This window comes from Pseudopipra pipra, chromosome 24 (genome assembly GCF_036250125.1).
Source record: "Pseudopipra pipra isolate bDixPip1 chromosome 24, bDixPip1.hap1, whole genome shotgun sequence".
NCBI classification, from domain to species: Eukaryota; Metazoa; Chordata; class Aves; order Passeriformes; family Pipridae; genus Pseudopipra; species Pseudopipra pipra.
Genome location: NC_087572.1, coordinates 613,480 through 639,873, shown reverse-complemented (window position 1 = coordinate 639,873; position 26,394 = coordinate 613,480). Strand labels below are relative to the sequence as shown.

Sequence of the window (26,394 nt, the reverse complement as noted above, 5' to 3'; positions counted from 1 at the left end):
GCCAGTCTCATTCCTGAGCCAAGGGCTGGAATCTGCCCATGCTCCTCTTGCCTTGCCAGGGTGATAATTCCTTAATCACCCCTCATTTCTATCCCTTTATTCTCTCTCTTGTTTTAAGTGGGTTTTTACAGGCCAGCAGTGGTTTTAAAGATCTTTTTACACCTCTCAGTTTCTTTCCATTTTTGAGGCAACAGTGGAATCTGACTGACTTCTGAATTTAATTAGGCTTTAAATAGAAGAAGTTAATGCAATTTGATTGTGATGTACTGGTGGTGTTACCTTGCCCTGGATCTCAGAGGTTAATAAAACTGGACTGCATTGATATGAATAACTGAAGGACAAGAAAGATATTTCAGCTGTAAAAGGTACTGGTCAGGGAGGGCACTTTGCAACATCTGTCCAGCTGCAGGTTCCATTTGTGCTCCTCTGTCCCTGAGGGCTGGCTGGGTCAGCCTCGGGGCTCCCTGGGGCTGTGCTGGCAGAGGCACGGAAGGAGCTGGATGCAGCAGATGTGGAGATTGGGAAGATGCTTTAGGGAATGTAAGATTTTTCTGTAGGGCTTTGATACAAGCCACACCTGTCCCGTTGTGCCTGGCACGTGCTTTGTTTGAGGTGTCTGAGCCAGTACTGGATACAGCCTCCAAAGCTGTAAAATCAGTGTCATTTTCTAACTGTGGCTTCAGTTGGCAGCAGGGAGGGAGGATTTAGCCTTGGTGGGACTCAGGAAGGCTGCACTGTCAGTCTGCCCGAGATGTGAGACTGAAGGAACCCGCCTGTGAGGGGCAGCAGCGGTGGCCTGGGAGGCTTTGTGTCTTTGGATCTTTGTTCTCACTCCCGTTGGCCTCAGCGTGGTGCATCTGTGCCTGGAAGGTGGAAGCCTCTGCCTGGTCTCACCTTGAAGAAGGTCATGGTAGCTCCATCCTTCACTGCCCCGTACTCTATCTTTGTCTGCTTTGCCAGGTCATCTGCCGAGTCGATGGGGGACTCCATCCTCTCCACCGTCAGGAAGGCGGCGAGGTTGGCCGTGTAGGACGAGATGATAATTAGGGTGAAGAACCACCATATGCCACCAATGATCCGTGTAGACAGGGCCTTGGGCATCAGCTCCGAGCCTGGGGCGGGACAGGGGAGGGCAGGGAGGAAACAGAGGGAAAGGACCCGTTTGATACGTATGGACATTATATTTGTACATATATATATATGTGGGATTAAGTTTCACTGTCAAAACTGTAACAGCTATGCAATTAAAGCCAACTGGTTTTGAGGCAGATTACCCAGACATCTTGCATGAGAGGACATCAGTGGGGTTTTTGTAGCATTTGCAGAAAAACCCTCTCCCTCGATTGCTGACCTTGGGTACAGTGCCCAATTTACAGGAAACATCCAAACTGAAGTAATTAACTGGGCTGCTTTTATGAGATTTAAATAGCAAGCTATTTATGAACTTTTATGAGTGTTTTGTTCTGCCATTTAAAAAGTGCTTTGCTTTTATATGGATTATTTTCAAAGGGCTCACTCTGGGGAGTGTGTTCAAATACACAAGGTTTGAAAAAAAATCAAACAGCCAGAGAAAGGAACTATCAGGGTCCAGGGCTTTGAATGCCAGTTAGAAGTGGGGAAGCAGGAGATGTTACAGCATAAAAGGTGTGGTGGGTCTGGAGTGACTTTCATGGAGCAGACACGAAGGGCTAAATGGGATGTGCTATTTTTGTAATCACCCCAAACACCTTTTAAAGCCAGGCAAGAGCTTTGGGTTTGAAACAGCTGCACTCAGAGGATTTATCAGCCTGGAATGTGCAACAAAGATTGGGCTTTGCAAAGCAATTTTAGGCAGTGTGGCATCAAAGCAGAGCTTGGGGTGTAGCTTTGCTCCCATCTGAGTGCAGCAAGGAGGCACCAGGAAGGGGAGGAGCCCTGGATATTGAGGATGCTTTGGTTCTCCTCAAGATCCTGCTCCTTCCCCGTTCCATCTCCTGCCCTTTGATGCATTGGATGCTGTGACATCAGTCCGCCTTTGAAATATTTTTCTTCTTAGATGCAGAATTGAGTTAAAAAGAATACAGCTCTTTTCATTTATCAGCATCTGATAAGGGGATGATTCATCCTGCTAAACCATCTTGCTGGGAACTGTCACAGTCCACGAGGGCAGCCGAGATCCAGGAGGAATCTCTATTACAGGCAGGAGCTCTGTGCCTGCACCGAGCCAGTGCTGGGCTGCTTTTGCTCTCTGGGCATAACTAGTGGTACACGGTAAATTAAAGTGTGACAAATGTTTGACATTCCCACTTATTTCTATTCCTGGATTTTCTGCAATTAGATCACAGCTGAATTTCGTTCCTTATTCAGAGCTGCTCCCGAGCTCCCCCCCTGCTGCCTTCTGAACAGATTTCCTCTATTCATTCCATCTCTCTCTGTTCCCTTTGCTCTATTCCGTGCATGCACACGAGTGTAATCCCATCCATATCCCATTCCCAGGGCCCTGTCACGGGAGTGTCTCACACCAGGGACACTGAAACAGTCCCCTCAGGCAGTGGCTGGGGCAGGGGCTCCCGGGGAGCTCCTCACCAGGAGCTTCAGGCCACTTCACACTGCTCAGAATGACCAGGGCAGGGAAAAAATGGGGACAGAGCAGAGGGCAAGACACCCTGTCTGCTGGGAAAGTTGATTTAGAGCAGAGCGAGCCAGGGCAGAGATCCTGAAATGGAACAAAGGGTTTGAATTAACAGAAATAGGAATGTACAGATCTGTGGGATGTGGCTGAGTTGGGAGAATGAGGCAGCTGAGGGACAGGAAGGCAGGGTTCCCCCTCAGGGCATGGTGGGGGGTGCTCAGAGGTTGCAAACAACCCAAATTTTCAATGCAAAAAGCCACACTGGCAGGTGGGTGTGGGCAGGGAGTGGCAGGGGGTGCTGCCCTACCTTGCTGCATCAGCGCTCCCATCCCGAACCAGAAGCTGTTGAGGAGGGTGAAGTTGTTCTCCACGATGTCCGAGCCCGGGTTGCAGGGGTGGGCATCGTACCACTCGTAGGGGCTGAACCTGCAGCACAGGGAGAGAGTGTTGGTCGGGGTGTGGTGGGACAGGATCCTAAGGGAGCAGGAGATAAAGGGCCTCAGTGCCTCTGGTGCTGCCGGGCAGGGGCTGCTGACCCCCTGGCAGGAGGCCTGTGAGAGGTTCTGACTCTGCAGAGGTGTCTGGGACAAACAGGGGTATTTCAGGGATTCTCCCAGCAGTGCATGTGGGAACTGGAGTGAGATTCAAGTTAGTGAGAAGCAGAACTGTCCACTGTCCTGATAGGCAGGAATTCTGCCCAGTCAGGGCATCAGCAGAACGGTGGAATTTGGTGCAGGTTCCCTGTGGATTGCTGTGACACTTGGCCCTGTAGCAGGTGGTGGGAGAAACTTATTCCCTGCAGGGATGTATTTCCATGGATGGCCCTGCAGTTCTTGAGCAAAAATGAGATAATTTCCTGTGAACATCTCTGCAAATCCTGCCCAGGATTGGCAGGAAAGCACTGCTGGGAATGAGCTCATTTAGCCAGGATCTGGGGAGGATGCTCAACAGGAGAGACTTAATATTTTTAGAGCTGTTTATTTACATTTTCTGAGAGTCCCAAATTTTGCAGAGATTAAATTAAAAACATAATTGGTATAATTGCTTTTGAACCAGGCATTAATTATCATCTCCGCTTCCTTCTGGAATCCCTGGAGATTCACAACAGCCCCTTCTCAGAGCCCAGCCCACAGCCTGTGTCAGGAGATGTTTCCCTCTGTAATTCTCCACCAGATGTGCCAGCACCCAAGGAGACAGTTTGTGGCTCACTTCCAGGGGTGCCCTCGCTCACAGAGTGGGATGTGTTTGGAGAGAAGGGCCCCAGCTCTGTGCCAGGGCCCTGCTGGCACTGGAACCTGCCCCTGGCACACGTGGGTGCAGAGCTGGAATCCTGTCCCGGGGCCGGAGCAGGGCCAGGCACGGGAGGGTCTGGGGGATGGACCATCCTGGGGGATGGACCAGGCTCTGCTCGTGCCTCTGGAAAGGGTCACCCTGGGCTCAGCTGTCCCACTTTCTGCTCCTGTTTTCCACGTGCAGTGTACAGTTCAACAGCCTCTCCTCTGCTCTTGGTTATCTCACCTCCTGCAGGGTTCCCTGCCCTGGGTTGGGGGTGTGGAACCAGAGATTCTGCTCACCAGGACAGTCCTGCTTGTTCCTTCAGGCAGTGGCTGGGCTGTCCTTGCTGCCCACCCACCTCTGCTTTTTAAATCAGAGGAAATCAGCAAGGAAACAAGAACCAGGCTGAACTCAGACCCAGCTTTACATGCTGCTTATTCCTTGTAACTGGCTATAAATCACACCAGAGGTGGGTAAAGGATGGCACCTCAACCTTTTCTGTTGGATAAAGCCAGAATTCAGGAATTAGATTAAAACTTTCTTGGGCTGCCAGTGGAACACTGAAACAGAAAGGGGATGGGTGAGATCAATGAGCCTGGCGAGATGACACGCTGCAGAACTTCAAGGTCTCTGAGCAAAAACCTACTGGTGCTGCTCAAATGACAGAGAATATTCAGAAATCTGCAGAGCAGCGACAGAATGAGCAGTGAAACCATTAGTGAGGCAAGAGGGAAGGAAGGAAGGAGGGAGAGGAGCTCACTGACCCCGTGCAGCCGGAGCCACAGTCCGTGGGAGCTCAGGATGCTCCATGGATGGATTCCCTCACCCACAGGTGCCCAGTGGGCTCAGAGGAGTGTTCCATCCAAAACTGTGATTGGTTCCCTGTCTCTTTTGGCCTTTTTTGGCAGGGAAATGGAGACATTTCAAAGTTTTAAAGTCCTAACGCAAAATACTTTTGAGTCTAAATTGCCCTCCAGAGAAATTTCCTGTGGGTGCCCCAGCCCTCAGTGCAATGAGGAGGGCTAATGAACCCACTGCCCCATTGTGCACCCCAGGGATTGGTGTCACTCAGGGGCTGTGGGAGCCTGAGGGCAGGGGGCAGTTCAGGGCACAGCCCACCCCGAGGGTCTCAGACACAGCCCCCTCCTCAGCCTTGGGAACAGGGAGTGTTGAGGCTCTCGAGGGCTGGGGGTTGGGAGCAAGGGCTCCATCAATGAAGCACTGAAAGTGATTAAAAGGAGAAATGGATCCAATCCATCCTCTGCCTGCCTCTAAATAGTCCCCGGGTCGGGTTTAAGTGGCATTGACCAATGGCTGTGGCAGGAGCAGAGGACTCTGGTGCCTGCTTCTGGAGACTCATGGCTTTGAATTAAGGCTCTGCTGTTTTGACTGCGGTTTCCTTCTGAGAATTGAATTCCAGAGGCCTTGCTGGGGTCAAAGGCAGATATTGTTTCCATTACTTCTGAATGCAGTAAATATTTTCCCTGTGAAATCTCTTGCTTTCCATCTCTGTGTGTTAAAAGATCATTCCTGCAGAACCTTAATTACCCTGAATACTTGGTGTTCTTTGAAAGAAAGATGACAGAAGAAATGTCAGGAACAAAACATGTGAAAAATAAACAGTAATTGCAATATTTTATGTGTTGAATTTCAGCCAAAAATGGCCTGATAGGGAAAAATTGTAGTATTTTATTGCAATTGATGTGATGCAGGGAGATGCTGAGGCTCATTTCAGAACAAAACCAGAGAAAAAACCATAGTTCTCCAGGTTTTCATCCCTCAGCACCGGCAGAGAGCCAAGGCTGGGCAGAGCCACTGTGCTCAGAGAGAGCATCTGGATGGCCCTGTTTGTGCAAAGTGGTGTCTCATCAGGGCCTGTCCCAGCATTTCCTTCAGCCTTTCCTCAGTATTTGCTGCAGTATTTTATGTGCAGATACAATTTGCACATTTAACATGCTTTGAAAGTGGGGGCTGGACAATTTGGGCTGGATCTGGCCATTATGAGTTGGGAAAAATAAGCTCATGAATATCAAACTGTTTGAATTGCCACTGCAGGCTGCACAGGCAGCCTGGTGCTTGGTGGCACTCAGGGCAGCAGTGCTGTGGGAGCAGAGCCCACCCAGCTGTGTCCTGCCCAGGGACAGACAGCCAGGGGCTTCTGCCACTCATCCCAGGACTTCTGCTCGTAATTGCCTTGGGTCCATTTTCCCAGATGAGAATCTTTTCTTGCTGAGAACATCTGGTTCTCTCTGGCACAAAGCAGAACCACTGAGGGCCTCACCCTGCCCCGCTGGTGGCAGGGAGGGTTCTGAAGGCCCCACTGGGATCAGTTCAACGGGCAGTAGTGAGAGATGAGTGTCTGACTGCAGGCTGGGCTGAGGAGTCTTCCCTGGACAATGTGTATGCACAATATTCCATGGAGGGCTGTGTGTGGCCAGGGAGGGTGCCTGCCCCAGGAGGGGGAGAGTGCCTTGTTCTGGTTTAAAAGGTGGGATCACGGATTGAGAGCATCCCTGGACTGTGTCTCATCAAAGGCTCTGTGGAACTAACAACACATGCAAATATATGCAAATTCTGATTTTAAATATAGAGGATTTAAACATGCTAATTAGATGCATATTAATGTTGTAAACAGACACATTGTCAGATCTGTGGCGATGGCTTCTCCAGTCTTTTGATATCGGGGAGGGTTTGCAGGAGCTTTGCTGGAGGAGGGATCAGAGCCAGGAGCAGCAAACGGTGTGGGAGATGGGGGCTGTGTCCAGGAGCCAGGAGGGTTTGGGAGATGGGGGCTGTGTCCAGGAGCCAGGAGGGTGTGGGAGATGGGGGCTGTGTCCAGGAGCCAGGAGGGTTTGGGAGATGGGGGCTGTGTCCAGGAGCCAGGAGGGTGTGGGAGATGGGGGCTGTGTCCAGGAGCCAGGAGGGTGTGGGAGATGGGGGCTGTGTCCAGGAGCCAGGAGAGGCTGGGGAGGGGTGTGAGCACTGACCAAACAGGATGTGAATGGAGAATGACACAGAGCAGGAAAATTCCCCTTCACGTACCGGGGAGGGGCTGATGAGATGGAAAGGCAGCAAAATTTCCAAATCATGAAAGAAAGTGCATTTTAAAGTTCTTTCCTCCTGGCAGTGGGTGAGAGCAAGCAGCCCTGAGGGGATCCCAGTGGTGACCCGGGGTGTGTGTCCCTTACCTGGCTATGACAAAGAGCACACAGCTGACCCCCAGGTAGGCGAGCAGGATGTACATCCAGATGTCGGGGGAGAGGGGGTTGAGGAAGGAGAACACGCTGGGGTTGGTCCCGTTGGGTTTCCGGTACAGGATGCTGACCCCCAGCGTCATGAAGGGCTTGGAGAAGTCGATGGCTTTCTCCCGCACGTGGGTGATGGTGAGGGGAGCCACGGCCAGGTCAGCTTTCTGGGAGCAGCACAGAGGGAGGGGACAGGGCGAGAAGGAAAGGAGGAGTTAGAAGCTGAGGTGTTTCCATCTCCTCAGAGACACCTGCAGCCCTCACACAGCAGAAATGGGCCAAAAAGTGCCCCAAGTGCAGCCTTGGGGTTCCCCCCTCCTGTTGCACTTGGGGACATGTGTGCTGGGAAATACAGATGTGGGGTGCCTGATTTGTGCTGTGAAACAGTGCAGCCAAAGGGAGGTGTGACAGCCTCTGCAGCTCTGCTAAACTGGTCAGAAAAAGTCGATTTTGTGGTGTTACAGTGTCAGTGACCCTCGCTGTGCTGCTCCTCACTCTAAGCAGAGAGCAGCTGTGTGTAAACCCGCCCTGGCAGGGGTGGGTTGTTGTTTTGTCCTTCCTTTCATGCTGCTTTACTGATTTCCGTGCTAATTCAGTGAGTGACCACATACACCCTATTGGCTCAGAGCTGTGTTCATTCCTCCCACTGAATATTCACCCAGGCTCTTCAAAAAGCCACAATCCCAGGCTTTCTCAATGTCACCCGCCTTGCCTGGGCTTTGCAAGCCACTCTTTGGGATTGTGGACTTCCGAGGAAATGCAGGCACATAAATTATAGCTCTGAAGTTGAGCAGAACCTCCCCCGTGCCAGGAGCTCGTGCGAGATTTATTTAACATCTGGTTCTGAAAATTAAAATTCTGAATTACCCATGAGTGATAATTACCTAGAGATGGAGTGAATTTGTCATTACTCACAAAGTGTAAATCAATATTAGCTGGAACATGCTTTGCTCCAGCAGGAACTGGGGGTTCACTGTAGGAACTGGAGCAGATCCCTGGCCTGTGCTGGGGGGGAAGCTCAGGTTAATGGTCTCGTTTGGCCTTCCAAATCTGTGATGAAAGTCAGTGGAATATTTTTAAATAGAGGAATGTGGGCCTTTTACTCTAAGAAGAGTCTCCACAAGAGCTGTTGTCCATTACCCAGGTGTGTGTGTGTGAAAGGGATCCCCTCTCCAACGAGTGCAGCCTCAGAGGGCCTGAACAGAAGAGCTTCAGGAATTCTGTAACAAGGGTAAAAGGGATGTATTTTGTTCTGACATGGTTCTCCAGCTGCGCCCTGGTTGGTTCCCTTTCCTTCTCACTTTCCAAATGGAAATAGGTTTTTAAACCAGCTTGATGCAGAAACAGCCCATTTCAGTCACTGGCACTTGTCAAAACTTGGGGAAAATGGGAACAGTATTTTCCAGGTGAGCCTGCTGTGCCAGCTGTGGCTGTGGTGACATGGGTGGAGGCTGAAGGACAGGGGTTTGGAAGTGGACAGGCAGTGGTGGCTGCTCAGCCTGAGGTGGGAACGTTCTGCATCCCTGGGACCGTCCTGGCAGCTCTGGAGCTCGGCTGCTCCCCCAGCCTCACAGCACACCTGGGAATTTTGGCTTAGTGCTCCCCACAGTCACAAGGCAGAAATGCAAAAGAAATGCAGCGTTTTCCCTCCTCCATCACTTCTGTGTGGGTGTCCTGACTCACCAGGGAAAAGCGAAGGAGATGTTGAAGGATTTGGCTCCGAGTTCTTCTGAAGGAGGGAACGAACGAGCAGTTCTGTGGCCAGAGCTCGCTGGCCAAGGGACGGGCTGAAGGATCCTCAGCCAAATTTGTCACAGTGGTACAGTGAGCAAAGGAACAGCCTGGAGTTTGTGCTTTGCCACGGAAAGTGAAGAGAGAGAAATCTGCATGGACACCCGGGGATCCAACTGCTTTTAGTGCAGAAATAAAATTTTCCTGTGTCATTCCATCGGCTCCTGAGCTGTGCTCCCAGCCCGTGTCCTTGCAGGGAATGTCACACGCAGGCAGGACGGAGCATGGATTTGGGAGCCCGGGCTGGGGTGTGTCCTGAGCAATTAGAGGCAGTGCAGGGCTGCAGTTCCATATCCTTTTTATCAATGCAGATCTTTCTGAAGGTGGCCTCTAATTAAAGGTTTGCTGACGGAGAGGATCTAAATCAAACCCACCAAGGATGAGGCTTTGATTTGTCGTGCTCTGACGTTCCAAACCGGGCAGTCAATTACCAGGCTCTGGCTGCTTCCTTCACTCAGCCCTGACTCTTGTGCTGTTGCACAGTCAGGTGGATTTTATTGAAAATGAGGAATTAGAGCAAGTGCCAGTGGCTTAAAGGCCCTTGTCCAGCAAAACCACTTAAGCCCATGCCTCTCTTTTCCTGGAGCTTGCACGCCTTCCAGGCGCTGTACATGTTCTTAAGTGTTCTGCTGAATTGAGGCCAGAAAGATGAATTTTGCCGAGGCAGCTACACACCAAATGCAGACACTTCTCCAGCACACCTCGAAGGGTTTGGATCTCCTCATTCCCCATTACAGCATTTTCACTTGGCTGGAACGGCTGTGGGTTCACCGGGCGTTCAGCACAGGGACAGTCACATTCGCTGCAGAGATATTTGGCTTTTATCAGAAAATGCCAAACCTTATCTCCAAGTTCTCAGCTATCAGGGGGATGTGGCCTGTGGGTCAGAAGAGCTCTTGCACAGCCGTGGTCACTGTGGGAATCCTGCAGTGCCCGACCTTGGCCGGAGCCGGGCCGGGGGTGAGGGCTGGTCATGGCAGAGCCCAGCAGTGTGAGCACCCAGACAGATATTTATCCAAGAAAATAAGCTGCCTCTGTGCTTATTTTGCCAACCTGCCTTAGGTATTTACATAAACTAATCATGTGTGTGTTGCCTGAGAGACAGAAATAGTGTGTGTTTTGCTGCTTTAATTGTTATCCAGGTGTCTGTCTGGCAGCACCCACACCGTCCTCCCTTGGTCCCTCTTGCCAGTGCTGGGCCTTCTGTGCTGGGTTCCATCTCTGTCCCCTCCCTGCTCTGCTCGCTTGGCTGCCGTGCCCTGCTCCTGCTCCCTGCTGCTGGGGAGGTGGGAGTGCCCTGTGGGAGCCTGAGCCTGCCCGGGGACAGGGGAGCACTCCAGGGCAGCAGGGTTGGTGTAACTGTCTGACTCCGGCTCTTAGTGGCTGCTCTGGCAATCTCAGTCCTCATTTAGACATAATTTTTGTCACTGAATTTATTCAATATCACTGGTGAATTAAGAACAGATGTCAGCAGGGAAAACCTTGCTGTGAGCTGAAGAGGAGGAATGAGAGCCATGAAGTCCTGTTTGGGCTCTTGTAATCTTCACTTTAAGGAAGTTCTTCAGAGCTGGAGCTGCCATTAATTGTACCTGAGGGATGTGAAGCTGAAAGATCCTGGTGAGAATGGCCATACTGTGAGAGACAAGTCCTATCCTAGGGATTCCTGGCAGATGAACCAGCCAGGGAGGGGCAGGCAGGTCCAGAGACACCTGCAGAGACATGCAGAGAGCTCGGGGTCCCAACATCCACCTCAGTGCTTCACCTGATCCCTGAACAGGACCCAGTTATGAATCCACCCAGTTAACGATCTCAGCACAAAAGGAAAAGCTGTTCTGGCTTATTTCCATCCCTTCCCTAATGCTGAGGTCCTGCAGTGTCTAAACAAGAGGTGGAGGGCACTTCATCCAGTGAAATTGTTTTGTCCCCTATTCCTGGCTCCGTGGCTTCCAAACAAAGCCTCAGTTCAGGACACTTGAGATGAACCCCCACCAGTGCAGGAGCGTTAATGGGGAGCTGGCAGTGTGCTGCAATGTGTATTTCTGCCAGAATCTGCTGTCAGTAAATGTCCACTTCTTGTGAAAGTGTTAAATCAACCATCAGGAATCGGCCCTAAGGATGGATATTACATCTCCTCTGCAGTTACCATTGGCAGGGATTTCCATTAGAGACCCTGGTATTTTCCAGACCTGTTTTATTCCCACCTGAAGTTTCAGATTGAATGGCAATTTGATGTGCACCGTTTCAGCAGAAGACAAGTTTTATTTGTGAACAAGTTTGTGCAAAATGTCCAGAACAACTCATTCTGCTGGTTTTATGGGATCCTGCCCACAAACAATAAGGGAAGATTTGCAGGCGTTGCTTTGCCAGACAACTGGAATTTATCAATCAGAACGGATGGGCCACGGTGTGCAGTGGAGCTTTGCTTGTATCAGTAATAATTTCTATGAATAAACATCAATAGCAGTTCACTGCTGCTGAAAGGAGGAGGTTTGGCAGTCATCAAGTTCCCTGTTTGTTATGGATAAAGGGCTCGGAAGCTTCTCTGCATCACCTGGGTGCCCCAGACCTGCCTGAATACCCGAGTTCAGCTCTCACAGCCCTTCTGATGAAGGTTTCTCTGCAGGAATGGCCAGAGCGGTGACAATAACCAGCAGACTGGTGAGGGGAGAGGTTAGTTCTCCAGGGAATGGCTGAACTCCCTCAAAACAGGGATTTTTTTCTGCTGAGGACGAGCAGCAGATGAAAGGCAGTGGGGCAGGGCTGTTCGTTCAGCTGCACGAGGCACCTGGCAGACAGGGTCGTGCTGTGCCTGCTCTGATTGCTGTTGCTTTTCCTGTTTATGCTTAAGGCCAGACTAGAAACGCAGGGATTTTACAAAGGATCATAGCCCAAGGCATCCCTGCCTGTGGCCAGGCATGTCTGGATCAGAGAGCAGAGGGGAGGGGGGATGCGTGACTGCGCCAGCCGAGAGCCCTCGCTGTGTAAACACCTCCTGCACGGGCCTGATTTGCCCCCTGGGTGCCTAATTTACCCCCTGGGTGATGGCACCCACCCCTCAGACACTGCTCTCGTCACTCCCTGGGCTGCCCCTGCCCAGCTCCTCTCAGGTGCCTCTCCCAGCCCAGCCAGGGCCATCCCGAGGGACTGGCTGCCCCTTCCCTGCCCATCTTCTCCAGGTTTCAGCCTCGGATCAGGCTATTCCTGGCATGCAGAATCTGCCACTCCCAGGGCTCCCAGGCTCTCTGAGCAACAACAATCACCATTTTAGCCTCTCACTGCACCCCAGGAGGACCCCCTGCTCTGCCCAGGCCGTTCTGTGAGCCCACCCCAGCTCAGCCCACCTGCATCCCAGCAGTCCTGGGGGCTCCATCTCCTGAGTTAAGTGGGTCTTCAGCACAGACTTAATTCTGGCCTGGCTGTTTGGAACTCATAACATCCTGCCTGCTTTATTGTCCCACCTGAAGGATCCCCACTGGTTTATGAGAAGGGGACACTGAACATGGAGGAAAGCCAGCCCAGATAACAAATTCTCAGTGTGGGCAGCCCTGTTTTCATCACCACAGCTCTATTTGAATGCTGCCTGCAACACTTTTCCTCCTGGGTGTGAAATAAACTTGAACTTGCCCGTTGCAGTGTCCACGGGTTGTTCCTTTCCCCACACCATGGGAAGATGCTGCCGAGGAAGGGCCCATCTGGTTGCAATTTCACTTTTTAAAGCTTTACATAAACACTGCTGTAAAAAGCAATGACATGCAGATCAGGGAACTAATAGCTTCATGTGGGGCCTCAGCAGTGTCATCAGCCCCTGCAGACACACGTCAGCCTCACAGGACAGAGTGCAGAGCTCCACCTCTGTCAGAGTACACCTTACAAGAGGAGGGGATTTGGTCCTTTCCGGCTGCTCTGTGTTTGTTAATCTGCTTTTTAAATAGTTATCCAAGAAAGACCACAGTGCAGGCTGACCGTAAATTTTGTGTTAGTTAATGAGGTTGTTCCCAAACCTTCTGCTTCATTTGGCTGATCACAGCTCTGGGAATGGCTGAAGCCCCCAGGGCCCTGTGGCATCTTGCAGGACAGTGGAGGTGACACAGTTTGGGCTCAGTGACTGTCTGGCTGCTATTCCCTGTATCTTATTTCCTGCTTTGGAGGGATTTGCTCCTTCCAAGCCCGGCGCTGCAGCCTCTGCAGTGAGAGCCCCATCCCTGCTCCGGCAGCGGGTGTGGGGTGGCAGGAGCCGTGTCCTGGGGGCTCTGCCAGGGGCACAGCGGGCACTGGGCGTTGGTTGGGATCTGTCACACACATCACCGGGAGCACAAAGCGCCAGCCCTTCCACTGGGACAGTGTCGGTGTGACAGGCAAGGCTGTTGTGTAAGAGGCTATAAAATCTGTATTTTCAGCTGCATGGAGCTCTCCAGAAGCAGAGCCAGCAGGGCAGGTTTGCACAGGCGGTGGGATATTCCCCTGTGAGGCAGAGTCCTGCTCCCCAGGGCTGTCCCCACGTGCCCTTGCCGTGCTCCCGCTCCCCGGGCGAGCGCCGCAGTGCCCGCTGCAAACTGACTGTCACCGTGTCCCTGTGAGGGACATAATCATTATCATCTGCATTTTACAGATGGAGGAAGCATTGCACAGAAGCAACTTGTCCAATGTCATTTAGGGCAGATGAGGCAGATCTGAAGCCCAGCCCTGCTCCCGAGCCAGCCCCAGCTCTGCACCAGTGACTCACCCAGCAAACACGTTCCTCCCCCAGGAACTGTACCCCATGCTATGGATGGGGGATTATTTTTGGGTCTTTACTGCCTAGGCCTTGGGCTCAGAACGTAGCCAGGAGCTGGAGAGGTGGTCCCAGGGCTGCCCCAGTGGAGCAGGACATTGCCATTCAGGAGGAGAGCACAGTGTCACAGCTCTTGCCCTGCCTGTACTGTGGAGAGGAGAGAGGAATTTTGTCCTCAGCTTTTCTTCCAGAGACCTTCTCTGGGAATCAGATATTCATAAAAACCCCAGCTTTCCTCACCTCCCTAACTGGACTCCTGGGATCACAGGATGTGCTGGAGGCAGGATATCTAATTAGGGAACTGAGCAGGCTCTGGCCCCAAGTGGTGGTTTCAGCCTCGGTGACGTTGTGGCGGCTGCGGGAGCGAAGCTGTCCCTGCAGGGTCCCTGCTGCTTAATGGGGTTTTGGAAGTGGCCACAGAAGGAGAAGCACAGCTGCTGTGTGGCAGAGGGAGCTTTGAGTCCCAGGAGACTTCAGAAAATAAGTTGCTTTTATAGAAAATAAAAAATTAAACTGTCCAGTGCACACCTGCTCCTGCAGTCTGGATACCTCCTCTGCACTGGGCTGGCCTGTGTCTGGGACATGCCTGTGGTCCCCAAGCTTCCTCGGTGCTGTGCCCTGGCCCATGTTTGTCCTCGGGAGCCACAGAGCCCATTTCTGAGCAGTGAGAATGGCTGTTTTCAGGAATTCCAAAGGAATGTTTGGAATGACATGGAGCCAGGCAGGGTCAGGAGCTCGCTGTGGGTGTCCCGAGCCAGCGAGCAGTGCTCTGTGTCCCACCCCAGCCAGCCCGGGGCCAGCCCGGCACAGCCGCCCCTGGCACTGCCCTGGGGCCCCACTCACGTGGTCGATGAGCTCCTTGATCATGCCATTCCACTGCCCCTTCTCGTCCTGCGCCCCGTACTTCCCGTCCTCCACGAGCCGGATCTCGTAGGAGAAGCCCAGGATGACGGCCAGCTCCTTGAGCAGGTCGATGCAGTAGCCCTCGAAGCGGTCGTTCCCAAACAGGGCCGTGTCGGACTTTCGGAACATGACAAAGGGCTCCTCCTGCACCGGGGGAGGCAGAGAGTCCCCCTCAGGGTCAGCTGGAGGCAGGGCCACCCCTGTGGGTCAGCCCGAGCCACCGGGCACCAGCTCTTCAGGCAGGGCTGGCACCGTGACATGTCGAGAATAAATTAACTTTGCACAGCACATCAGCTAATTAGCAACCTTGTTTACCCCACAAAATTTAATTTTGTCTCTCTGAGCAGCCAACTGTTTTCCATTTGGTAGGATTTCAGGGAGAAAAATAAGCATTTCATGCTCTGAAAATGAAGTGTTAGAAACAGTAAAAGAGGGGGAGGACAAACTCACCCCTGAGTCCTGCACCCAGGAGCTGCAGTGAGCAGGGGGCTGGTGGGTGAAATTCGGGGTGAGGGAGCTGTGCGTGGCTGGGGCCACCCCAAAACGTCCCCCATTCAGCTGGTGTTGCTCTGTGCTGGCACCACTTGATGGGCACAGGGCCCTGCTGCTGCCCAGGGAAGCTCTGTGCCTGTGCTGCAGGTACAGCTGCCCTGGCAGGGCTGGGGGTGCAGAACCACGGCAGAGCTGAGCCCCAGCACAGGGGAGGCAGGAGTACTCTGTGACCTGTGGGTCTGTCCCCTCCAGCAGGGGCACATGAGGGCACACAGTGAAGTCCAGAGCCCGTTGGTGACTCTCAGGCTTGGGCAGCCACTGAGGACGAGGGACACTGGGGAGCCCGAGGGAAAAACGTGTGGAGGACAGATGGAAATGGGAAAGGCTGGTGGGCAGCAGGCAAGGGCTGGAAGGCAAGTGGAGGGTGAAGCATCTACAGCAGCGAGACTCAAATCAGGGGGGTCTGCAGGGCTCCTGCCCTTGCTGGGGGTGGCCAGCGCGGGGAGGGCTCGTGCTTTGCTTGGTGACCAGCCCCTGTGGGATTGCTCAGGGATGGGGGGATTGAGGAGGTGGGAGGGGAGGTCTGGAGCCCTGGTTAGAGCTGGGCTTGGTGGGGGTGGGCATCCTGCCCAGGGTGTGCTCCAGGGAGGGGCTCAGGGCCCAGAGTGGGACTGTGCCAGCCTGGAGGCTGCTGGTTCTGGTCACCTGCCAGCCCTGCCCTCTGTGTGCCCCTGGAGGGGACAGGGGGCCCGTCTGGCCTCGCAGCAGGGTCGGGGGGACGTGGGAGCGCCTGAACCCCCCTCGCAGAGTTCTGAAGCCCGACTGATCTCTGGCACGCGCAGCTCGGCTCAGTCCCGCTCTCCCCCGCCGCCTCCTCGGCTCTCTGCTCTGGAATTAGTGCTTTGTTTGGGAATCAGCTGAATCCATGGATCCTGATATAAATACAGCGGCTCCAGAGCAGCCATAAAGCACTATTAATTTGGGGAAGCGCTGTAGGGATTACATACATATTTAACAGCCGAAGCACTGAACATTAGGACGCCACTCGCTTCAGTAATGTATCTCCAGGTCTCAAACATTTCCTAGGGGGTAATTCTGAACTCTGTGAACCACTTATTCACGGACTATTTCACAATTTATTACTGAAAATGGCCAGACATCCAATTCACAAGCTCTCTCGGTTTGCTAATCGATTTCTCAGTGAAGGTGCCCTCAATTTCATAACTTCACAGTTCCCATATTGCTTGGGGAGAGCAGTGCTGGCTGCTGGGGTAATATTTCTCTTCCAACAAGTCACTGCAATATGAGCAAAAGGGGAAAAAATAACCTTTCATGCTTTTCCTTTTAGAGGCTCCTCCTATGGCTTTTCTCCCCTCGTTTACAGTAGTGCAGAAGTACAAAGGGGTGTTGCAAATGCAAATAACATTTAGGGTTGTACTTTATATTTTAGACACCAGTATATGAAATGCAATTACTGCAGAACTCAGGTCTGAGCACGTTCCCTCCTCCTGCAGGCACAGGGGTCACAGGGTGGCTGGGGCTCCAGGGTGGGTACCCCATGGCACGTGCCCAGGCCCACAGTTAATGGGAACTGGCATCACCCTGTGCCTTATGTAATTTGTACAAGCTCACAGAGCACGGGATGGAAATGCTGCCTGAAAAAAGCATGTCCAGGGCAGATGGCTGACAGTCCTGGCCCCATCCATGTGCATTATGGTGTGGCCTTTGAGGTGCAGGGAGTGCCACAGCCCAGGCCCAGACCTTTCCACAGCCATGGAGATGCTTCATTGGAACAAATGCCATGTGGTGGATGGGAAGTTTGTTAGGAGGAGTGACTGATTTGCAAGGAGAGCTGCAGCAGCATCTGCCTTTGGCTCATGTTCTGCTTCCACTCTGCTCACCCCTTGCTGAGGGACACAATACCTCTGGTTCCAGCCCTTCTTCTGCCCTGGACCAGGTGTTCCCTTTCTCTGTTCCCCTCTGGGTACTCTCAGTCCTATTCCTTTCACGATCCAAATCCCCACTTTATCAGGTCACATCCTCTTGGGAAGGGAGGGACGTTACAAGGGATCACACTGCTCTGGACTGGGGAATGCATTCCCACTGGCTCTGTTCTGTCTGTACCTTTGTGTTCCCTGAAAACATGGAACATAAAAGGGCCAGAAAATTTCTCAAGGCAAGCCTGTAACTCAGCCCCATTCTGGGGCAGGTTGGCCAAGGGCTGATGTGTTTTGTTGCTTCCCAGTGACAAACCACGAGCCATGTGGGACCCGATGCCACCAGTCATAATTCATTAGCTGGCCAATAAAACCTCATTGTGATCCAATGCCTGCTGTCAGATCCAATAGTGAGCAGAGAACAGAATGCAGCACGACGGGGAGAGCAGGGGAGGCCCGGCAGTGAGCTGGATAGCCCTGATATCCAGGGACAGGGCACCCCAGAGCAGGGACAGGGCACCCCAGAGCAGGGACAGGGCACCCCAGAGCAGGGACAGGGCACCTCAGTGCAGGGACAGGGCACCCCAGAGCAGGGACAGGGCACCCCAGAGCAGGGACAGGGCACTCCAGAGCAGGGACAAGGCACTCTGGTGCAGGAACAGGGCACTCTGGTGCAGGAACAGGGCACTCCAGAGCAGGGACAGGGCACCCCAGAGCAGGGACAGGGCACCCCAGAGCAGGGACAGGGCACCCCAGAGCAGGGACAGGGCACTCTGGTGCCCAGCTGAGCCCAGCCCTGTCGGGGCCTCTCCCGCAATCTGTGCTGGGGGCTGTGAGTTTTCAGAGGAGTTCTAGAGGAGTTTTCAGAGGTATGGGGTGTCCCTGAGGGGGAGGACAAGGACAGGAGGGCAGTCTCCTACCAGCACTGTGGTGACAATCAGAGATCTGTTGCTCAGCGAGTCGGTGACGTTCGGGCCTCGTCCTCTGGAGATTTCCGTGATGTTCAAACCGTCGGAAGGGCTCCAGGCTCCCACCTGGAACAAACCAAACCACGAGTGAACCCCCTCCTCACCTTCCTCAGGCCCTTTCTCGCATTCCTCGCTTGCTCCCAGCATCCTACTGGCCTGGAAGAGGGAACTTCCTTCTTTCATCTGCAGTAAACAGCAGCAAAGCTGGAATTACCATCTTGTCTCACCCAAGAGAACCAGCCCTTCAGCTGCAGGTCACTCCAGTGGCACTGGTTCCACAGTCCCTGCACTGCTGCCAGCTCAGGGGCATGGGCAGAGACCAGAGACTGGAATTCTGGGGCTGAATGAGTGAACAATTTGCAAAGGCACTGCATAGAGCAACAGTCAGACCCCACTGAAGAGTCAAATCTGGGCAAGGGTAAAGCACAACAAAAGAAGAATAACCACAAATCTGAGGTCATTTTCTTTCTTCTCTGTTACCCCACCGCTTTGCTTTGGTGAGGAGGATTAAAAATGACTCCAATAGCTCCACAGATCCCTGGAAGGAGCCATTCCTGCCCTCTGTGCCATCTGTGGGCATTTCTAACACATCCCTTGTCAGGGCCCTGGGCCACCCTTCAGGGAAATGGCTCAGTCCTGGCAGCAGATCTGGAGGAAGGGATGGCAGCAGCCCTGCCCAGGCATGGCACAGGCACACCAGCTCCATTTCAGGTGCTCTGTTTCTCTCAAGCTGTCAAATTTAATAAATTATTAGACTTTGAAGAAGTCTGTTGATCCAGAAATGCCAAACATGTCTCTATTTACCAGAAGTGATCTGGGCAGCACTAAGCCTGTTGACCTGATCTCTGCAGGTGCAGGGGAGGCTCTGGGACAAACTCTGAAGGCAGGAGTGGATGAAGGACTGTGACGGGGAGAGAAAAGGTCAGGAAGGCTGGAGGGATGTGGGGCTGCTGCCAGCAAACAGAGCAGGGTGGCCACGGAGCCAAACTGACAGCGAGAAGAAACCAAGCCCCACCTGGAAATGGGAACAGAACGATCCATCTGTAGGGTCAAACTGCGAGGTGGGACGCGCAGGGAAGCCAAAGGCAGCCAGCTCAAACCACCGGGGAGCCAGCAGCTTCCCATCTTTTATTTATGGCTGTTTTTAAGATTCTTCAGCCTCTTCAGCAGTCCAAGGGGAGAACTTGGTTTTACTGCATCCCCAGAAAGAGACTTTGTAATGAGCAATGCTGCCTGGCAAAAAAAAGTGTCATAAATTCTAGAAGAGTTTCCACGAACTTTGTGAAAGGTTTTAAATATTTCAGGTAAAACTGAAGCAATCCCCCATCTCTGCCTTGGATCACACAACAGCTGCAATGTCAAAAAATTATTATTATTGTGAATGGGAAAGGAGAAGCAAGTCCAAGAGGCCCCAGATTGCTGCACTGCAGCTCCAGACATCTCTGCCTTGCTACGTTTTCTTTAAGAAAATTAAATACATGGCACTTAAGACTGAATTAATCAGTTTAAGATATTAAAAAAGGGAAGAAAAAGGAAAAAAGTGCATTAAGAGAACTGTGCGAGTCAGATAGTCAAACTACACGTAATTAGGTTTCGTTAATACTCCTGTAATCCCTGGAACATCCAGGAGCTATGAGAGAATCAGGGGTTCAGTCCTAAAGCTCAGCAAACATAAGCTGTGGTACATAATGCACAATCCGGGTGGGATTTGTTTGTGGGCTGGTGTTTTGTTAGTTCAGATTAACTATTGACAGAATCCCTGCTTCAACAGAGATTTGACATCGATACTTTAAAACCCCTCTGGAGCTGACAGGAAGCTTTCAGAGGAATAATAGTGGGAGCTGTGAAATCTCTGAATTATTGGAGACAAAAGCTGACGGGGTGTGCAGGGGCCGCGCCGGGGACTGGTGTGACACAGATCTGCAGTAAATCAGCTGGTGCCAGCGGGGAGGGGAGGGGGTCTGACAGGTGATGCTGCAGCTCTGCTGAACCTTTGGGTTCAAGCACTGGCACGTTTTCTATTACCCGACCAACAGAGCTCTGCAGAGCATCGGTGCTGCTGGACTTGGAAAAGGCCTGGTTTATTTTTGGTTTAGACTCTGGGAACAAGGCTGCAAGGATCAGTTCTTGTGAGACGGTGGCATCTTCCCCCCCTCCTTCCTTGGGGGTCACTGGGTTGATTTGAAATGTTTTCTGTATTCTGTACTTGACACCAAAAGCTCCCCACCTGCAGAGGGCTGTGGTGACCTTGTGCTGTGTTACTGAGGCACAGGAGCTGCTGCTGTGGGGGGAAGTGTGGCAGCAACTCCTGCCAAAGCCAAGGAAAACAAACCGGGGGGAAGGGGATGGGGCACAGGCTGGAGGGTCCCTGGGAGCCTCGTGGTGCAGGATCCGTCCCCTCCAAATGGAGGGTTGATCCATGGCTGCCTCCAGCCCCGGGGCTGCCTCCCTGTGCCGAGTGATTAATTCCCTGGAAAAGTCACCTGTGCTCGTGGTCCATGTGCTGCAGAGTTAATTGAAACCCTCCCTGCTCCCGGCCGGGTGTCCCGTGGACACAGAACCTGTCACTGCCCAGAGGTGACAAGCCCAGCACTGTTCTGGCTGCCAGAGGCACTTTGTACCTGTTGGAAAGCAGACTCTGCTCTAGAAGGGGCCTTGCTGCCCTGCCAACTTCCTCGTGTACAGGTGCGAGACACCTGTGGCAGAACGGGGACATAGAGTCATCCCAGAGGGTCAGAGCAGAGAATTCCTTGGGAATCACAGTCCCGGCTGCTCCGGCCACTCACTGCTCTCTGTCTTCAGCCATCTGATCTCACCTTGGAACCCACATTCTAAGGGCTTTAAGGCTTGCATGTTGCCTTTTCTTTTTTTTTAAAGTATTTGAAGAAAAGGAAATTAAATCCTCAGGAACACCCGGGATCAGAGTTGTGCATCAGCCTCGTATTTCTGTGCCCAGAGGAGATTTGCACTAATTTGGAGGATCCAAGGCTGCAGCCTTTTTGCCCTTGGCCCTCCTGACCCCCCCAGCCAGCCAGGCAAAACCAAACTTTGCTGTTTTCCTTATTGTCCCTTAGGCAATAAAATAAAATACCCACTGCATCCTCCTGCGAAATCCAGGCTGGAGTCAGCTGGTGCCATTCCCGAGCCTTGGGCAGGTTCACGGTGGGAATTCACAGCAGGTGATGCTCCCCAGAGCTGTGGCCTCCTTGGCAAGAGCCAAGGGTTTGTGAGCCAGGCCAGCAAGAGGGAGTGGGACAGGAGATATTCCTGCCTGGCCTGGGCAGGGAAGGGTTACTGGATGCTCAGAAAGTTTCTTCTGCCTCTGTTATCCCAGGAAAGTGCTACAAACACTTCTGCAATCTGTAATCCCACGCTCTGGCTTCAGGGCGAGTGAGTCATGGTTGAGGCGTGGAAAGGGATCTGAGAAATCCCACAAAGTGAATATCCTTTTATATAAACCCCAGAAACCTGGAATCAGTACAACGCCAACCATTTCTCTGTTGCTTGAGCACCAGGGTTTAGCCTCAGCCACATGCAGATAAGACAAGCCCTGCCTACCTTTTCCAGTCCGTCTTCTTTGAGGCTGATGATATCCAAATCAAAATCTGTCCGTAAACCACTGGTTTTGTTGAAGACGATTCGTCCTGTTAATCCTTCCCACTGGGCCTGTGCAAGGGAGAAAAAGTAGCAGGGCTGTTACTTGGTATCATAAATAATCTTTTGCCCTCCACTGTATGTTCTTTTAATTAGTCCTTATGCTGGATCTTTCTCCCCAAAGAGCCTGATTAATTAATAATCCCCCCGTCACTGCTCAGGCTGCAGACGGAGCTGGAGATTTTCCTAACTCTCTTGCAGTCCTTGCTACAATTTCTGTTCGCACCTTCGGTGTTCACCAGCTGTTGCAGGATGTGATGACTCAGTAGAAAACACTGGTGTTTATCAGGGCATCCTTGTGGCTCTGTTTATCCTTGTGGTGCTGATAAAGGCTGGCTGCAGGAGCTGGCTCTGGGGCAGCTGCCCTCGAGTTCAGAAACAACCCCTTTGTGCAGGAACCTGCTGCTGCTTCCAAGGGGTGTGGAAGCTGAAATGGCCTGAACGCTTCCCTGTCCTTCCAGGTGGACAGTGGAGCAGAAGGGGCCAAGAGCTCGTCTGTGCAAGCAGGCTCTGTGGTTTGGAAACGGGCACAGGAGTCTGGGGGTGGGTGCTGCCCGAGTCCCTGGTTCACTCCTTGGCAGCACAGGGACGAGGCAGTGCCCAGTGGGGCTGGAGACACCCTGTTCCTGGAGATTTTCAATGCTTGGCTGGCCAAGGTCCTGCACAGACTGGTCTGACTGGGGAGCTCGTCCTGCTCGGAGCAGGACCTGGGGGGAAAGATGCCTCAATTTGATTTAACCAAAATTATTCTGGGATTCTGTTTCTCTCGCACTGTAGACTTTGCAGCACCCCCAGAATTAAGGTCTCTGATTTAGGAGGTGAGAGAGCCCCAGTACCAGCTGCTCCCAGTACCAGGAGCTGTGCAGTGCCTGTGCTGCCCCGTCAGTGCTGGCTGTGCTGGAGCACCATCCCGAGGGGATGCTCCCGTGGGAATGCCAGGCTGCTGCCACGGTTTGCTGCTCTGCAGTCACATCCCCAGCTGAGCCTCGGGCTGTCCCTCCTGCACAGCCCCGTGTGCTCCCCTCCCTGGGAAACGTGTTTCCTTTATGGGTGGGGGAGCTTGAAACGTCCCGGTGTGATGGAAGTGGCACAGTGCATTCTCGGGGGAGTGACTGGCGTGTCTCCCAGCAGATCCGCTGCTCTGGCTCTCCCTCATCAATTCCTGAGGAGCAGTGACAGCCTGCTCCCAGCCTCGCCCCCCGGGAGTCCTGGGAGGGCTCGTGTTTGCTCACTTGGGCGTGCAGGTGGTTTGCCTGTGGAGCCCCCCGGGAGCCAGGGAAAACACGGAATGTTTGCTGTGCCCGACTGGAGCAAACACAGCTGCGTGTGGAGCCCGGCAGCTCTGCGGGGCTGCACAGCCCGGCTGAGGACCCAGCCCGGGGCTGCAGGACCAGCCCGGGGCTCTCTGGCCTCGGGAGTTTGGAGGGAGCAGTGCCGGTGTGGTTGGTTGCAGCAGGGAGGAGGCTGATCCCTGCAACGGGCTGACACGGTGCCAGAGAGGAAAACAACAGGCAGGCACTGGAGTGTGAGGCACAGGGTGATTTGCAAAAGGAGCCAACCAAACAAATTATTTACACTCTGTTTTGGCAGCCAGCTGGAGTGATGCTCTGCAGAGGGAACAAAGCATGGAAAAGGAGAGAGAGGCAGGGAGAGGACAGATTCCATCCTCGGTGCCTGTTAAGGGAAAAGTTCATTCTCTCTCTGCAGTGGGAACTGTTCTCCTGTTCTCCTCCCTTGGCTCTGTGTGCTCCATGTACAGCTCTGGCAGTGCTGGGTTTTTTTCTCTCTGGGTGCCCTCGGCAGCCTGGTGTGTGTCTGTGCTTCCACCCAGCTGTACCTGCCCGGGCAGGGGATGTTCCTAACCCTGGACCCGCCGAGCCTCCCCCCCCCGTCCCCGTGCTGGCACCCCCAGCCAGGCCCCTCCTGCAGTGGGGAGTGCTGTGGTCCCCAGCCAGGCTCTCACCTCCTTGATGAAGTTCATGAAGCGGCCGCCGAACCTCCAGGCCTTGTGGCGGTGGCACTGCAGGGAGTTGACGGTCATCTGCGGGGCGCGCTGGTAGCACACGGACACCACGTGCACGGCGTCGTACAGCAGGGCAGCGTCTGTCTAAAGGGAGGGCAGCAGTAGGGTGGCCATAGCGGCCCCCGAGCCAGGGGCACCCGGGGGGGCCAGGAGGTGTCGTAGGAGAAGGTGGAACCCTCCCTGAGTCACCTCCTGCCCACACCCACAGACCCCAGGGTTCCTCTCTCCGTGTCCCACCGACTATCCCTTGGCTCTTTAGACCAAACACTTGTAGTTCTGTCTAAAATCAGTGATTTTTAGAAGTGTCATTTGTCTGTGAGCAGCTATTCTGGTTGTTTCTTGCACATTTCCTGCTGTGGTGTCAAACAGGGAGGCAGCGATTTCTAAATGTAGAAGATAGTAACAGAGTTTTCCCTTTGAGTCTGTTTTGTCTGAGTGCAAAAAAACCCTATATGAGAACATATTTTCCACACTATTTTATACATGGGAAAATAAGAAACAGGGATGTTAAATGGCTTGTTTATGGGCACAGAATTTTTCAAAAACGACCCAAACTGTCACCAAAATCAGGACCTTGTGAATTTGTAACATATTTCAGCATTTCAGTGATTTCAACTAGGGGGAACTTTTTTTTTCTTCCATGTAATATGATGGTTTTAGATTCAATTTGAGATGCCCTATCTCACCTCCAAACACTGATCAAGAGAATTGGATTTATTTTTCACTCCAATGTGGTAAGACCTCCTAGTGAAAATGCATTATTTGCTGGCTTCACAGAGCCACAAAACAGATGCGAGTGTAGCAGCATCATAATAAACCACAATAAACCAAAATAACATAGCAAATAACTGGGCAAACATCTAACAGGACGTAGCCATGGAGAATATCCTCCAGTGTTGGCAGCCATCCCCTGACCTTCCCTTCCCTCAGCACCCGAGCATGAAGAGCAGGAGCCTGACCTGCCTCCCTGGGGGGGTGAGGGCCACAGCAGGGACAGGCTTTGTGAATTTGGGGCTGGGGAAGAGCGGGGCAAGGACATGTCCAGGCAATTTCATGGGGAATTACAGACTGCAGTGCCCAGCTGAGCCCTCACCCTCTCTGGATGGACACCTGGCAAACACAAATCCAGGGCAGCTCCCTCTGGGGAGCACACGGGGCTGGGGAAGGAGGCGGCACTGGGGGCTCAGCTGGGCAGGGGAGCCAGGGGGCTGTGTGGGCTCCTCCAACAACAAAAGGACCAGGAGGGATCCGAGCAGCCATTTCAAGGTGAAAGTCTGGGAGGCTGTGCCGCTGAAGGGCTGGTGCTGGCAGAGCTGAAGGGAGGGAAGCAGGGAGCAGTCAGCAGCTCGGGGTCGGGACGGCCTCGCAGGGAAGACAGATGGGCGAGCAGGTGCTGTACCTTCCGAGCAGTAACTCAGCGGAGCAGAGCTGCCATCAGCCCCCAAAAGGAGTCATCAAACTGCAGCACAGCCCATCTCCGGGCAGTGCTTTGGCGCTTTGTCCCTGCACCAGCCTGGGCACTGCCCGGCCCAGCCCGGCCGGTGCTCCCAGCACAGACCAGTGCTGCTGTCCCGGGGCTGAGGGGGGATGGCAGCCCCTGGGACAGGCCTGGCTGCCTCTGCTGGGGCAGATCTGTTGGCAGCTGGGGCTGAGCAGCAGCGTTAACACAGCAGTGGGGTCGGGCTCCACTGCCAGACTCGCTGCTCGGAGGGGCAGTTATTGCAGAAGGCAAGAAACTACCTCGGGGCAGGTACCGGGGGTGAGTTCTTACTGGTGCAAGAGCCAATAAAAGTAACATTTAGGTCTTAAGGACTGTTCCTGCCTTTCCCACCCCCACCCCCTGTGCCCTCCCGTACCATCATCACTCCATCGAGCAGCCCCAGCTCCGCCTTGGGCGCCGACTGCAGCCGCTCCATGGACCACTTCTCGATGATGGAGGACACGTGGGGGTTCTCCACGTTGAGGATCCGGAAGCCGGTCAGGTTCACCCCAGAGTAGCGATATGGTTCTAGGTCTAATGCATAAAGATCCTTAAAAGAGAGAAACCGGTTTAAACATTTTGTTTAGCTTTGTTTTGTTTGAGTTTTCTGCGTCGGTTCGTGTCTGTGTTTGGAGCGAGACAGCAGAGCCCTCAGAAGGTGGGAGGGAGGACACATCCCTCAGGAATTCAGAGGACTGTGCCGTCTGTTGCCATCGCTCTCTGCCTGCAGAGGCTTGGAGGTGTTGGTGGAATTTGGGTGCCGTATGTGCAGGTTCCCACACACACAGCGTAAGGGAACTCCTACCAAAGAGCCAAGAACTCGCTCTCTGCTTGAAAGAGACAAATAAATTGTGGGGAGAAAACCAGAATCACTGCCTGTGACCCTGAAAAAAGAGATTTGCGACCCAGGGAGGGAGGATAAGGCAGAACTCCTGTATCTGAAGCTCCCGGGGGCCTTTCCACGAAGGATTTGCTGGGAGTGCTGAAGCCCACGGGGTGCTGGGGATGACAGAGTCACTCTGAATGCAGAACACCAATTTGCAGACTATCAAAGAGGAACTAAGACGCATTTCTTGACATTCTGACCAGCCTACACAGTCTGCAGATGAATGAGGGTGCCCTTTATAGGATGTAAAGAGCCCAGAGCCAGGCAGTGCTCGGCTCTGCTGGCTGCTGGCCCGTGAGCATCGCTTGGCAGGCACTGAGGGGGCACTGGGGGGGCACTGGGGGCACTGCTCTGGTGC

At 53.2% G+C, this 26,394-nt stretch overlaps 1 protein-coding gene across 2 annotated transcripts in view; it reads right to left on the bottom strand.

Annotated features, from left to right (window-relative positions):
- The window catches only part of GRIK3 (glutamate ionotropic receptor kainate type subunit 3), a 91,928-nt gene that overhangs the window by 9,504 nt on the left and 56,030 nt on the right, over positions 1 to 26,394 (bottom strand). For both annotated transcript variants that reach the window (XM_064635504.1, XM_064635505.1), the window contains exons 6-13: positions 25,527 to 25,700; positions 23,611 to 23,754; positions 21,552 to 21,659; positions 17,946 to 18,059; positions 14,537 to 14,740; positions 7,075 to 7,298; positions 2,919 to 3,037; positions 895 to 1,112 (exon numbers count right to left, since the gene is read on the bottom strand). In XM_064635504.1, the coding sequence (XP_064491574.1) occupies positions 895 to 1,112; positions 2,919 to 3,037; positions 7,075 to 7,298; positions 14,537 to 14,740; positions 17,946 to 18,059; positions 21,552 to 21,659; positions 23,611 to 23,754; positions 25,527 to 25,700 (1,305 nt within the window). The remainder of the gene's footprint in view (positions 1 to 894; positions 1,113 to 2,918; positions 3,038 to 7,074; positions 7,299 to 14,536; positions 14,741 to 17,945; positions 18,060 to 21,551; positions 21,660 to 23,610; positions 23,755 to 25,526; positions 25,701 to 26,394) is intronic.